Source organism: Buceros rhinoceros, unplaced genomic scaffold (assembly GCF_000710305.1).
Source record: "Buceros rhinoceros silvestris isolate BGI_N320 unplaced genomic scaffold, ASM71030v1 scaffold4477, whole genome shotgun sequence".
In the NCBI taxonomy this organism is placed as follows: Eukaryota; Metazoa; Chordata; class Aves; order Bucerotiformes; family Bucerotidae; genus Buceros; species Buceros rhinoceros.
This window is the reverse complement of record NW_010423802.1, coordinates 1-13,736: the sequence shown is the minus strand read 5'-3', so window position 1 is coordinate 13,736 and position 13,736 is coordinate 1. Positions and strand designations below refer to the sequence as shown.

The 13,736-nt window shown below is 38.6% G+C and overlaps 1 protein-coding gene across 1 annotated transcript in view; it reads right to left on the bottom strand.

The window, feature by feature from the left end:
* LOC104497298 (betaine--homocysteine S-methyltransferase 1) overlaps positions 1-10,094 on the bottom strand; it is a gene marked incomplete at its 5' end in the record, with an annotated part of 12,231 nt that extends 2,137 nt beyond the window's left edge. The window contains 5 exons of the mRNA XM_010140536.1: positions 3,817-3,999; positions 4,839-4,986; positions 5,572-5,763; positions 7,732-7,850; positions 9,962-10,094. Of these exons, the coding sequence (XP_010138838.1) occupies positions 3,817-3,999; positions 4,839-4,986; positions 5,572-5,763; positions 7,732-7,850; positions 9,962-10,094 (775 nt within the window). The remainder of the gene's footprint in view (positions 1-3,816; positions 4,000-4,838; positions 4,987-5,571; positions 5,764-7,731; positions 7,851-9,961) is intronic.
* Positions 10,095-13,736: the final 3,642 nt, after the last annotated feature.

Sequence of the window (13,736 nt, the reverse complement as noted above, 5' to 3'; positions counted from 1 at the left end):
CATCCTTTCGCAAAAATGCCTACATACAAGAAGATGATACAGAGCAGGTCTACTCTAAGTCCAATGGGTAGTTAAGAGACAGGTTCAAAAAATAAAAAGCATAAAGAAAAAAATGAAATGTTCTTAAACAAAAATTATTTGTCTCAGAGGGAACGACTGGACAAAGGAAAAGTAGATGTCTAACATCAGAAGGAAAACCAGAAGAATCTGTGTCAGAGATCTGTTTAAATAGAAGTATGCTTGTGTACAGTTCTGCAGATAAGACAGAAAGCATCAGGAGCACAAATTCATTACTTCCTTGTCTCATATATCATTAAAAAGCTAATGTAAAATCGATGCTAAATGATCAGCAGTAATAATGCAGCATCTTGCACTCAATTTATACCTGTATAAGCAATTAAATTCCAAGGAAATAATATAGACTGTTTCTCTATCTTCTCCATCACCCATCCTGTCACAATCTATGGCACCTGATTAGATGCATCTGAGGGTCCTGAGGGAACTGCAGATGAAGCTGGGGCAGACTGATGACTGGAAAAGGGGAAACATAACCCCCACCTTTAAAAAGAGAAAGAAAGAAGACAGGGAGAACTACAGCCCAATCAGTCTCACCTCTGTGGCCAACAATATCATGGAGCAAATCCTCTGAAAACAATGCCAAGGCACATGGTAAATAAGGAGGTGACTGGTGACAACCAGCATGGCTTCACTGAGAGCAAGTTGTATGTGACAAATTTCCTGGCCGCCTACTGTGGCGTTACAGCATTGCTGGATATGGGAAGAGCAACTGATGTTGTCTACCTGGACTTGTGCAAAGCATTTGGTAGTGCCCCATACAACATCCTTGTTCTAAAATGGAGAGACCTGGATTTGACAGGGGGACCACTTGATCTTTAAGGAACTGGCTGGATGGTTGCGCTCAAAGAGTTGTGGTCAATGGCTTGATGTCCAAGTGGAGACGAGTGACGAGCGGTGTTCTGCAGGGGTCGGTATTGGAACTGGCCCTGTTTAACATCTTTGTCAGTGACATGGACAGTAGGATCGAGTGCCCCCTCAGCAAGTTTGCTGGTGACACCAAGGTGTGTGGTGCAGTCAACATGCTGAAAGGAAAGGACATCATCCAGAGGGACCTGGGCAGGCTTGAGAGGTGGTCCTGTGAAAATCTCATGCAAGGCCAAGTGCAAGGTCCAGCACCTGGGTCAGGGCAATCCCAAACGTGGATACAGGCTGGGTGATGAGTGGATTGAGAGCAGCCCTGTGAAGAAGGACTTGGGGAGGTTGATGGACAAAAAACTTAATATGAGCCAGCAATATGTCCTCACAGTGCAGAAAGACAATTGTATCCTGGACTGCATCAAAAGAATCACGGCCAACAGATCAAGGGAGGTGATTCTTCCCTTCTACTCCACTCTGGTGTGACCCTACCTGAAGTACTCATCCAGCTCTGGAGTCCACAGCCCAGGAAAGACATGGACCTGCTGGAGTGGGTCCAAAGGAGGGCCATGAAGATCAAAGGACTAGAACGCCTCTGCTATGAGGTGAGGCTCAGAGAGTTGGGGTTGCTCAGCCTGGAGAAGAGAAGGCTCCAAGGAGACCTTATAGCAGCCTTCTATAGGACAAGGGTTAACGGTTTTTAAACTTAAAGAAGGTAGACTTATATTAGACATTAGGAAAAAACCCTTTACTGTGAGAGTGGTGAGACACTGGAACAGGTTGCCCAGAGAAGCTGTGAATGCCCCCTCCCTGGAAGTGTTCAAGGCCAGGCTGGATGGGGCTTTGAGCAACCTGGTCTAGTGGAAGGTGTCCCTGCCCATGGCAGGGGTTTTGGAATTAGATGATCTTTAAGGTCCCTTCCAACCCAAACCATTCTACGATTCTATGAATCAGGCCTTATGCTTCAGGAGTATAAGGACGGCAACAACCTAACCTCTCTGGAGAAACCGGGATAGACCCTGCCATAAGAACCAGCCACACATGCAGTAAAACATGGTGACTGAAAACAAGCAGTGTTCTGTGAAAAGAAGTTGCCACAGAACTGTTTTTGGGATTTTCCCTTTCCTAGAACTGACTAACGTTCTATTTCCTATGCCTGTCAATGCATTTCTTTTCTTGGTTTTATTCAGGATTAAATATCTAACTTAACAGTTTATTTCAATATTTATAATAAAAAGAGATTGCAATTTTCATCAATTTTTGATGAGAAGATTGTAACCGACTCCTATATTTAGCCCTTTTATGTATCTACTCTTGAGATAATTGGGTATGCTTTGACCGACCAGGATATTTCTTTAAAAACACTGTCCTTCCTTAATTGGTGATGTTTCATAGCACAGAAGGGAAAACAGAAGACTGGAAAAAGTTCTACAGATAAAATAATTACTGCTGGCATTGAGAAGCCGGAGTTTGACAATACAACACAGCCAATGCTTTCCTAGAAACTGAGATCTTGTTGGCCTTTGCAGGGGTTATGTACACTTCAAATACCTGAATACCTCTTTGTGCATATTGCCTTCCACAAAAACTAGAGTTAACTGGGTCAGTTTAACAATGATTTACCAAACAGCTTATCTGTCATCAAGTGATCAGTTGCCCCTTTTGGGTATGGAAAACATTCATAGACCAGCCTTCTCCAACTGACTCACGAAATTTCTGAAAGCTGGTATCTCATACAGATTGCTTATGACTTACAATCTAAGGACCATAACAAATGACACAGTTGTTTCAATTCACTTCAACTGAATCCTTCAATTCACTTGATTACTTACTGCATCTATTCTCTTTCTTGGCTTGCAGTCAGAGGACTTTTACAAAGGAAAGAATAGGATAATTGGATTCCTAACACTTTTAAACATCCCTTAATATTTTCAGAACCCAGACAGGTTACTACCATTTAAAGAATGCCTCAGGCTCATGCTTTATTTTCCTTCCTTCATTTATTTAAAGATAGGAATTAAAAAAAAACAAGCCACCAAAAACTTCCTAAAAATCACATCTCTGCATTTTTTTGCTACAAAATCAAGTTTTGAATATTTTAATACCTTACTTTAGTTTGATCTTGAAAAGAAGAGTGTATGATACCTGAAAAGGAAAGTATTTTTCTAATAATTTTAAAATGTTTATGCCAATTTGTCCTCTTATTTTAAAGGTATGTGATCCTCTACCTTCCAAGTGGAAATAAGCCTTATATACACATAAAGTGGCTGAATCTTTCAGGTTTTATAGAATTTCTTCTGAGCATACATGTGATGAATCCATCTCCACACTGCTAATCTATTTGTTAGCAACATCAAAGACCATATTCCCTTTTCTGGTTTCTCTCTTAATCTCACTATATTAGACAGCTACTCTTGCAAGACTGATCCATTATGAGTGCACCGATATCCAGTTCTGCATATGCATTGTATAGTGAATCCCTATGCAGGTAAACATTGGGATATTGGCTGTATTCATTCAAAACAGAGGTTTTTCAGTGTATTTACTCTTGTTCATTTCTTTGGACTCTTTGAAGCTGTCCTGAACAGGTTCTATAGCATGAGGAAGAAGGACATTTTTAAACAGAGATTAGGTTATGGAATTTTAACTACTTTCATCATAATTTCACCTTTAGTCATTCACAAGCTGTGATACTACTGAAATACTCTCACCATGTGGATGAACTTTAATCTGATATTACATTGCAATCCCTCTATGGCAAATGCCAGACAGGATAATTGGGACTCATCCTGTTGTATAGAAGGACACCTTGCAGCTTCAGCTTTACTAAAAGCTTGGGGAAAAAAGTATCATACAGTTAAAAAAACAATACCCTTGTCTTACCAAAGGGAAATTCTGGAAGATCAATAAACCCCTGCTTTCCACAATCAGGTGTATGAAAAGCAAGTGGTTGGGACATCAGGTGGGCTTTCAGTTTAGCAGCCTGCAAGCCTTCTTTCATCAGTTTCACAGTTTTCAGGCAAGTATCTGGATCAAAATGGCAGTTCACTCCAACAATAGAAGCACCTAGGGTGAGGAAAATAACTTCTAGTCACATCTCCCCAGGGAGCTGGAAGTTCTTAACCAAAGCACTCCAGAAGCAGAGCAGACCATCTTTACACTAGCATTATGAGAAAAAGGCAGTTGGGTTAGAGACAGCCTCAACTCTCCTGAAGTTGATAATTCCATTTATATCTCAGTGCATTCCTCTTTACCTTCCTGATAATGAATCAAATCTCCAATCCTCATACAGTTGCTTTTCTTATCAGTGCTTAATCAGTGAAGACTAATTATGTACAGCCATATATGCAAATGGCTAGCAGGTTCGTAACACAGGTTATGCCTTCAGAATGGACATAACGAACTCCTGTACTATCATTCATCATGCCCCTGACTAATTTCTTCTGCCTTTCCCCTTGTCCTGCAGAAAATACAGTCTTTGATAAGAAAAAATACTAATTTTTCCATGGTCTCATTTTCTTATCCTAGGTTTGAACTGTGCTCTAAACATTTCTAAAAACTTGAGCAGGGAATCAAAGGTGGCTTTGGATTCTGCTTATGTCTCCAGAATTGGGGTTGGCTCTGTAACCAAATATAAGTAGGTTTAAGATTTGCTCTCTTCAGTATCAACTGCCTGGGACTATTGCTCCCAGTACCATCCTGGTTAACAACAATTTCATAGCTGCATTTTTGTATGTTTTTTTTACAGAAGTGTTCTAGTACACATTAAAACTTTTCTACAGGGTCAAAACTTCTATTACTTATAAGTGGAGATATCTACCTGAGATATCGATATGTTTATGGCAATATTTAAGGACTTCACTTTGCTCTACACTTCTAAAGTGCACATTAAAACAAATGCTTACCAGCCTTCACCAGCTGGACTGCACATTGTCCAGGGGGTACGCCATGCATATCTCCTTCTGGACCAATGCACATTGTAGCTGCAACTGGCTTTCCAGATTCTTTTAGAACTTCAACTGCCCAGACAGCCTCTTCAACATGTTCAAAATACTGAAAGAAATTAAAACTGGACTATTGTTTCTTGGAGATGAAGCATTAACACATTAATCCAGACCCCAAATTCACCAGCAATATAATGACTTGACTCTTTTCTGATTCATACTAACAGAATTTAATTGAGTTCACTGACCACACAGTTAAAAAAGAATTTTTAAAAGTCGAGTAAGTAAAACTAAATAAAAAATAATTATGCTCTTGTTTCAGAATAAGAATGCCCATACAGAAGGTTAATTAGGGAGTTATCCCCAAAGAACTATTTTTATCTAGAGAAGTCACTGTAGCTTGATTGCTTACAGTGTTTGAGAGGAAACAGGAACTAGTCAAGATCACATTAATCTATCTTCTGTACCAGCACAGAATTTTACTTGACTGAGGTATAAATTTAGGTTTCAAGGTCCTATTCTTGGATGCTTGCAGATGCTGCTGTGCATTTAGAAAAACACCTGATATCACTGACATAAAAGCATATCAGAAATCTTTAAGGAGCAATAAATATACTGGTACTCCCTAATATAGACTAGACATCTTAAAGATAACACTACGCCATTTGAAAGCATGTGCTTTTTACAGATTTACCTCTGCAATTAGGAAGTCTACATTCTTCTTCATAAAGATATCCAGTTGCTTTCGAAAGACTGCTTTAACTTCAGCTTTATCCTTGCAGCTTAAGTATGATGGTGTTTGACTGACTCCCCCAGCCACTAAAGCATCGCCTTCATTAGCCACTTCTCTTGCAATGTCACAAGCCGCTTCATTCACTTTCTGGCACTGTATGAATGAATAGTGATTATGTCACTTTTACTTGGTCAGAGATATGCATAATTTCAGAGCACAGAAAGGACAAAGAGTCAAAAGCCATAATGGCTTTTTCATATTCTTTTAATAATTTAAATGGATTTTTAAATAATATTTATTAGGAAGATCAGTGGTTTTCAGGAAAATAACAAGCATTAGGGAACAGATTTCTTGCCCCTCTAAATTATCATATTATCAAATACTACAAAAACATATTAACTTTAATACATCTTATACAAAAGTCTATAAAAAACAAATATTTGGTGTGAAGTGGAATTTTCTTTGCCTCTTAGAAAACGAGTTAGTTACACTTAGGTGTATGCCTTTCTTCTAACATTCTGTAGGTGGAAAACAAAGTATGTAGTAATTCCAACTGATTTTTCATTCTTATTTTAATGTATTTTAGTATTTTGATAATTTTCAAAATTCAAGATAAAATATTCATACAGGGCATTTTCAGGGCATTTTTTAAAAAGATATAATTAATTATGATGTTAAAGTCACCAATTTAGAGAATAGTTAAGGGAAACTTATCACCATATGTGATTAATTAATTACATAGACTGAAAGACACAGTCCTTCCATACCTAAATTAGAACAGCTTATGAAAAAGAGGTTAAGCTGGGAAAAAAATATTTTGGAAAAAGAATCATTATTTTGGACAGATAACATGTACTGATTAGAGCAGGTTTCTTTGCAGCCCATGGACTACTTAGAATCTACATAGGTGTCTCTCAGCTGAAGTTTTACGTGGCTGCCTCCCAGCTGATTTTTAAGGCTATTGCTGACAGATTATCTTCCCTTTGCACTTATGCTCAAGTACATGTTTGGAACACTGGGAGGTGGAACCATAAACCAGTTGAAGCCTTGAAGAACCTGCTTCTAGAACTGGTGGTAAATCAATCTTGATATCTTTGCTGCAATGCATTCCCAATATCAAGTGCTCTTCCAGCCCTTCTTATAATTTTGCATGACAGCAAGAGCTGCAGCATGGCTTGTTCTAGAGGCACAGTATTTCTGGAACTACCACTTCAGGCATTTCAATGTTGCATCTATTGAACATAAAGATACAGCATTTCAGACAAATTTGGTCATATGACTTTTGCAATGACCTCTTAATTAAGCCTCAAGTGTTTCCCCAGTGTCCGGGTAATTCTAATTTCAGACTTGGAATATCTTCATAGCTACAAGATATTCCTTCCTCCCTGCCCCCTGGATAATCTTCTTTATTTAGCAGAGGTTGAAACAGACAATAGGAGCAAATGGGAAAGAATCAGAGAAAACGCTTAATGGCAAACCTTCTAGTTCCAAAGGAACTATCTAGAAGTATTTGTGCCAGAAGTCCCAGTAGAGCTTGTGAACACATCCAGCATCCTACAATTCCTTTGTGTATGGGGTAAGAAAACACTAACATGGTACTTCTGTTGCAGTAGCAGATTACCCTTACACATGAGAAGGGAAATATTGACCACAGTGTATACGCTGGATTTTTTAGAGGTTACCTTATTCAAGACACGGTTCTAAAAATCACTCTGTTCTCATTAGCCAGTCATTCTCTAAGATCCTTCGCCATTTTTGCAGTTGATTTGTTTCTCTGGATATTATAGCATTTCTTTTTTTCACCGATTTTGCTCTCTGTGCATTTAGTCCTCCCTATACTCTTTGTATCAAAACTCCAGTGAAATAATCTCCTCAGATGGGAAAAATATAACGCGGACATCCTCTTCTCTTCATTCTTATCTTGTTTTGGGTTTTTTTTGTCCTTTAACCTTGTCTCTCTTGCTATTCCAAACTCTGAAATTGATTAATCTCATTCTTTGATCCTCAAATATAGTAAAAACTGTTATGACAAACGGTGAAAGTACTTGATGAGCTCTCTACTAAACCTTTTGAAATTTACCCATTTATTTCATACCTCCACCAAAACAGGATTTTACTCACACTTATTTTCTCAGCTACGTAATTGCCTCTGTTTTCTAGTTTGTCCTCACTAGCATAAAAGGTGAATGTCTGCAGAACACTGGATCCAGCTCTGAGGAATTCCCGGTGAAGCTGACGAACTGCAAAGCATTAAAAGAGACAGAGAAGAGATGTTTGGTACAGTTATTACTGTTGTTATTCCCAAATTAAATGTTTATTGAAGTAACGTTACTGTAACATAAGTGATACTGTGTTTACTAGAAAAGCCATTATATAAGAGTGTAAGGAGTACCCCAGTCTGTGTAGATTTGTGTGACTGAAGCATGTTACTGAACCTGGTTTTCCTCCAACATTTGAGAAATGGGGATAACAGCCATATATGGGGCTAAACAGTTATTAACAATTTGATGCGGTCTAGGAGTAAGATGCGTAACACTGAGTTTTCACTTTAATCCACCATGAGTTGGGCATTTCACAAAAGAAACAGGCCTAAGCTAACAGGAGATGGGGACAATAAGTGCTATGCATATCGCTCACTACAGAGCAATACCTGATCTGGCTCAGAAGAAATAGTTAGATCTCTTTTCTAAACTTGTCAGGCTGGTAAAACTTCAACAACCTTGACAAGGCAAGGATGTCTTGTAGTTGTATTATTTTTATACCAGATGGCTCAGCCAGTTCCTCCTGTTCTTTACTCCTGCTTTCCAAGTAGCATAACCCTCGAACATGCAGGGAGCAAAAACTAGAAATGGAGGGGAGGCAGCAAGCACACTGCATGAAAAGAAATTAATACATCTCCAGTGAAGGGTATATTTATAAATAGTCAAAAAGAGGCTTATAAAAATTTTATAACTATGTTACAGATATGAACTATATGTTCTAGCAAATCAGCAGCAATTCTCAGAAGGCTGGCTTCTAACCTGTGACTAGTGATAACTTATTGAAAGCAAATCCATATGCCAGTTTAGCTAATTTAAGCCATCTGCAACTGCCTCTGTGTAAGGCAATGTCTCGCATTCCCCATGGACTGAGACCTGCACTTCCTGAAAAGACATGTGGAGCGGGTCTTATTTTGAGGTGCAAAATAAGAAAGAAAAGAAGAAATAAAGAACATGAGACAGTGCTATGATTTGTAAAATTGAATGTGTAGGGGCAGACAAAGGTAGAGGTGGAGAGAAACAGGAAGAGATAATGGGATGTCTTTTGGGGAAATTAGGTCATCACTCTTTAGACCTTTGCTGGGGCTCTGCATTATCTAAGGCTGGCTGTGACCCTAAGTTAGGCATGCTGCACAAAGTGACACCTGAAGGCTGAGATTACAGCAAATAAATAGGTAAGGTGTATAAAACAATGTAAGAAAGAATGCTAAGATCTCTCTCTTTGTTTCTCTCCTCCTCTTCACCTATATAGAAGAAAAAGGTTAATTTGGAAGGGCAAACCCTTAGAACAAAGAAATTTTTTTCCCCTTAGAATATTCTGAACTGACTTTTAGTATTAACTGCACATCATATTATGAGGACAAATGCTTTCCTGTAGTGAAGCATATATAAATAGATAACAGCTTTTGCACTATTCTTGCTAAACACTATAATCTTTATGCCGGAAAGCATGGAATGATTGCTTTATCTTGATTGACTTTAAGAATTATTTCATTAAATGTTTATTGCAATTCTTAGGTTCTCATGAGGTTTATCATTCCCTATCTCACAGTGGAGCCAGATACTCCATAAAAAGTCACTATTTTCTTGAAAGAATTAATAAACAAACGGTATTAATTTATAACAATATAAAAGTCCTACAATGTTAAATATCTGTTTTGAGTGTCCTAGCCATTCACAAGATGTTTTAGATGATAAGCTTTATATCAGCTCAAGGACAGACAGGACAAATCCATGAGAGAGAAATCACTGAATGTTATTAAACTCAAAGACACCATATCAGGGTCAAAAAGTCTCTGGGCTGCAAATTATTGAAGACTGGGAGAGCACTCCGGAGAGGTATCACTGTGTGTTTGCACTACTCATATTCTTACTCAGCCAACTGCTTTTGGCCAGTGTGAGAGCAAGAAAAAGGGGTAAAATAAGCACTTAGTTTGTGGATTCTTAGGCTGTTCTTAAAAGTGTACTTGTACGGTGTCAAGGAACATTTCTATTTAAAAATCCTCTACAAAGTTCCTATATATGTATTATTTAGCCAACCATGTTTACCATTGTTACTATTTACAGGATTACCATTTCCCAGTAAAACTGACCTGCTTCTGGGTGTTCTACTGTTGCTTCAGGAGTCCACGGCCCAGCTTTTACATATCCCCTCTTTTCAAGAGCAAAGACAAATCCTCCATCTCCAATCACAATTTCTCCAGCATCTAAACGCTCTAGAATACCCTGAAGAAGGCAGGAAGAAAGGTTAACAATTACACTTCGTCATTTTTGTGGGCTTCCTTTGTCTTTACTGCCATTTCCTGTATTTGCAGAGTAGACAAGTATTTGTCAGCTAACACAAACGTATTTGCCGTAATAACTAAAAGTAATAAATGTCCTTCTTGAAATTCTCTTTACAGAATGGTAGATGGTCTGTTTTGCAACATAAGACTTTAATATGTGAATATGCATTATGTAAGACTTTTCAATAGTCAGTTTTATTGTACTCTAGAGATATAGTCCCCAGAACTAGAAGTCAATGGTCCAATTCCATTCCTCTGAAAGTAAAACACTGTCTCAAATTCTCTTGTAAAATATGTGACGACCTTCTTAAAATGAAACACTGGTATGATTGACCTCATTTGCTCTCTAGCTACGAATGCCATCTTGACAGAGAGTCAGCACAAATAGCTTGTGATATAAGATGGCGCAATGGTCATCATCAAAAATGAAGTATATAACATTTTCCTACCAAATAGGAATCATCTCAAAATGCTGGCCTCCATTTGCTGACAGAGTTTTTACTGGCCTGTGTTTGGTCACCTAGACTTAAAAAATGAAAGAAAATCTTGCTTGTTTGGCACAGCCCTAAAGTCTTTTAAGATGACAAATTACAAATCTTACAGCGCCCTGTGATTAACCTTGCTTTTGCCTTGAACTTCATGCTAATGCAAGAAAAATGGTAAATTTTTTTATGCCTTTCATTGCCTTTTTCAGATTTTCCAAAAGGTACCTTGCTATTATACTAAAAAGGATTAATTTCTGCAATTGGATTACAACCATAATTCTATTTACTTTAAAATGTGGATGAATGCAGACCCATTATATTAACTAAGGTAATGAGTACAGGGAAATAATTAATCAAAGATAAGTTTGAATTTTCCCTCCATAGTTATCTTTTCTTGACGGCACACTAGCATTTCAGTAGAAAAAATTTGAGGAAGCAGGAAAAAAAAAAAGCCTTGTGGATATAGAGTGGAGTGTTTCCATGCCAAAAGGAAGGTTTTTTTTAAACAGTCTCCAACTTCTAGTAGATGATCTTTCATGATTATTTCTCCTTCATCAACTCAATTCTCACACCATAGATCCAGTAACAACAAACACTTAGGACATCTCAGCACAGGCCTTTAGGTGGGATGAGCGTATGTCTTTCCAACAGGAAGGAGCACTGTGCCAACTATGTCGGTTCCGGTACCAAGTATAGCAATGCAAAGCTACTTGACGGTTACAAGGCCTGGCTGAGAGGGTTGGCATTTTTGGCTCAAACACTGATATGGCAGCAAGGTGGTGGGAATTCTCTGTACAATGCTGCTGTGCTTAGCCAAGTGTTGGCTTGCAAATCTCTGCATCGCCTTCCACTGCACCTTGTGGACTTGCTAAAATATTGACCTCATTAACTTCGTACATTTAATAAAATGTGCAAGCTTTAATCTTTATTTCAACAGGGCAAAACTCAATTGGCAATACTCAAATCTCCAGAATTCAAGAATTTTCAATGAGTTTACCAGCTATGCCTGTCTGTTAGGGCAATTCTGTTCTCAGTGTTAAACGTCAGGAGGCTTGTAAAGATTGTGTTTGCTATTAACAGATTTGCAGTTGTAACAGAATGCCTCAGACGGGGCCACAGAAACGCGCCCAAGGAATCACTGGCTGAGTCCATACTTCCTTTCCTGCCAAGGAAACTTTTATAGATGAAGCCTGCTTCAGAAATTTAATATGCAGAGAACAGGAGTGCACACAAGTAGCCCCAGTCATTGCTTGTTAATCAATCATTAAGCAATAGATACAAGTTGACCCCATATATAGATATTATATTTAAATGCATTACAACATTTTTTTATCAAGTAACTTTTTTCTTAACCATTTTTCCTTCAACAGTTTTAGATTCTTTAAAGTTCATTTTAAAATAATCTTCACTTTTGACATGCAGAAGCAACATAAGCCATGACTGAATAGACCTTGGCATCTTAATACATCATATATTGTGATATATTAAACACCTAACATCAGGGCATCTAATAGCAGGTGACATAACTATAAAGCACAAAGTACTTACAAATGTAGTTCAGACTGGCTTAAAATGGAAATAACTTTTTCTTGCAAACTTTATTTTATCAGCCGTTCATGCCATTTCTACTTTATCTATATTGGGTAAAATACACCATTGATTCAACCATCATATAGGTAGTGTAAACTCAGCATCAACTTTGTTTTGTTCAGCCCCAGAGACCTACAGCTGTGTGCTCATTGACCAATCCAGGTGAAAATTGTGTGGTCAGGTGATCTGGTAGTATACAGATCTGGTATTAAATAACAAGAAATAGTAACTGTAAAAAGCTAACCAAAGCTTTTTTAGGCCATCGTTTTATTTTTGCTTTACTTTTAGCTTTACTTTTGCTACCATGAATGAAGTTGCACCACGTAGTCCATACATCTATCTATTGAAAGAGCACAAGTGTCTGTAGGAAGATACTCCCTCAACCACCTTTAGGATTGTAACTGAGAGAATTGAGAGAAAACAAAATCTCAAAACAACAATTCTGATCTTGAGTGAGCCTTCAAGAAAAGCTTATCTCTGTCCACTGCCTGTAGGGGGAACTTGGGGCAATTGCCGTCTGCTAGGTGGCTGTCTAAAAAGTTAGATGGCATGTGTATGAGCCAAAAAATAAAAAGCAGAAGAAATACCTCCCTACCTCCTTCCTTTCTAACTGAGCTAACTGAAAGGTCTAGAGCTCATAGCCTTCTTCCCACATCCTTCTGTTCTCTTACTCTAGACTTAGACACCACATATAAGAATGAGTAAAACCAGTCCTGAGTAAGAAGTGTCCTATTAATGATAATAATATCCTCCTGAATGGAGGACAATATATGATTCCACTGACCTTCCCAAGCAGCAGTACTCGTATATGTCAGAGAGTTTGAATTAGACATGGCTCTGCCTGAATGGCCAGAATGGCTGATGGCTGTATAACTTTTTATACTGGCTTATTTCTTTGGCTAAATGAGGGTGCAAGGGGCATGCATCTATTGGAGACCGCGCTGATATTACAAACGCTGCTACTATTCAGTCCTATAAATCAGGAGAACGGCAATTTGGGGCTTTTAAATAGAGTTGGCAGGATGCTGGAGACAGAAATCCCATCCAGTGACAGTTCATGCTTAAAATATTTACAGTTTTAATGTGTTGAGATCACAGCTTAGTTTGCATATCAATTAACAGTAAGCAAAATAGTTTTGAACTTTGGTGGTTCCAGTCTATGTGTTCAGAGAAATAAAAATCCTATGAGCTGTACAGCATTAAGTTCAATCGATTCTATCTATCTCATAATGGTGTCCACTTTAATAGCTCGATGCTGAATAGGTACAGTTATTATTATGGTTTTACTTTACCTTTTCACAACAGGACCTTACCTGCAGGAATTCTGAGTATCTTACTGGGAGGTTAACAAGCGCCGTTCGCGGGTTGTGCCAGTTTAGCAGCAGTTCCCCAGGAGAGCCTCCAGGCAGGACACCGAGGAGGCGGGAAAGGCGGCCCGGTGCAGTGGGGCCACGGCCCGGCCCGGAGCCGAGCTCTGCCCGGCACCGCTGCGAAGCTCCGGCCGCTCG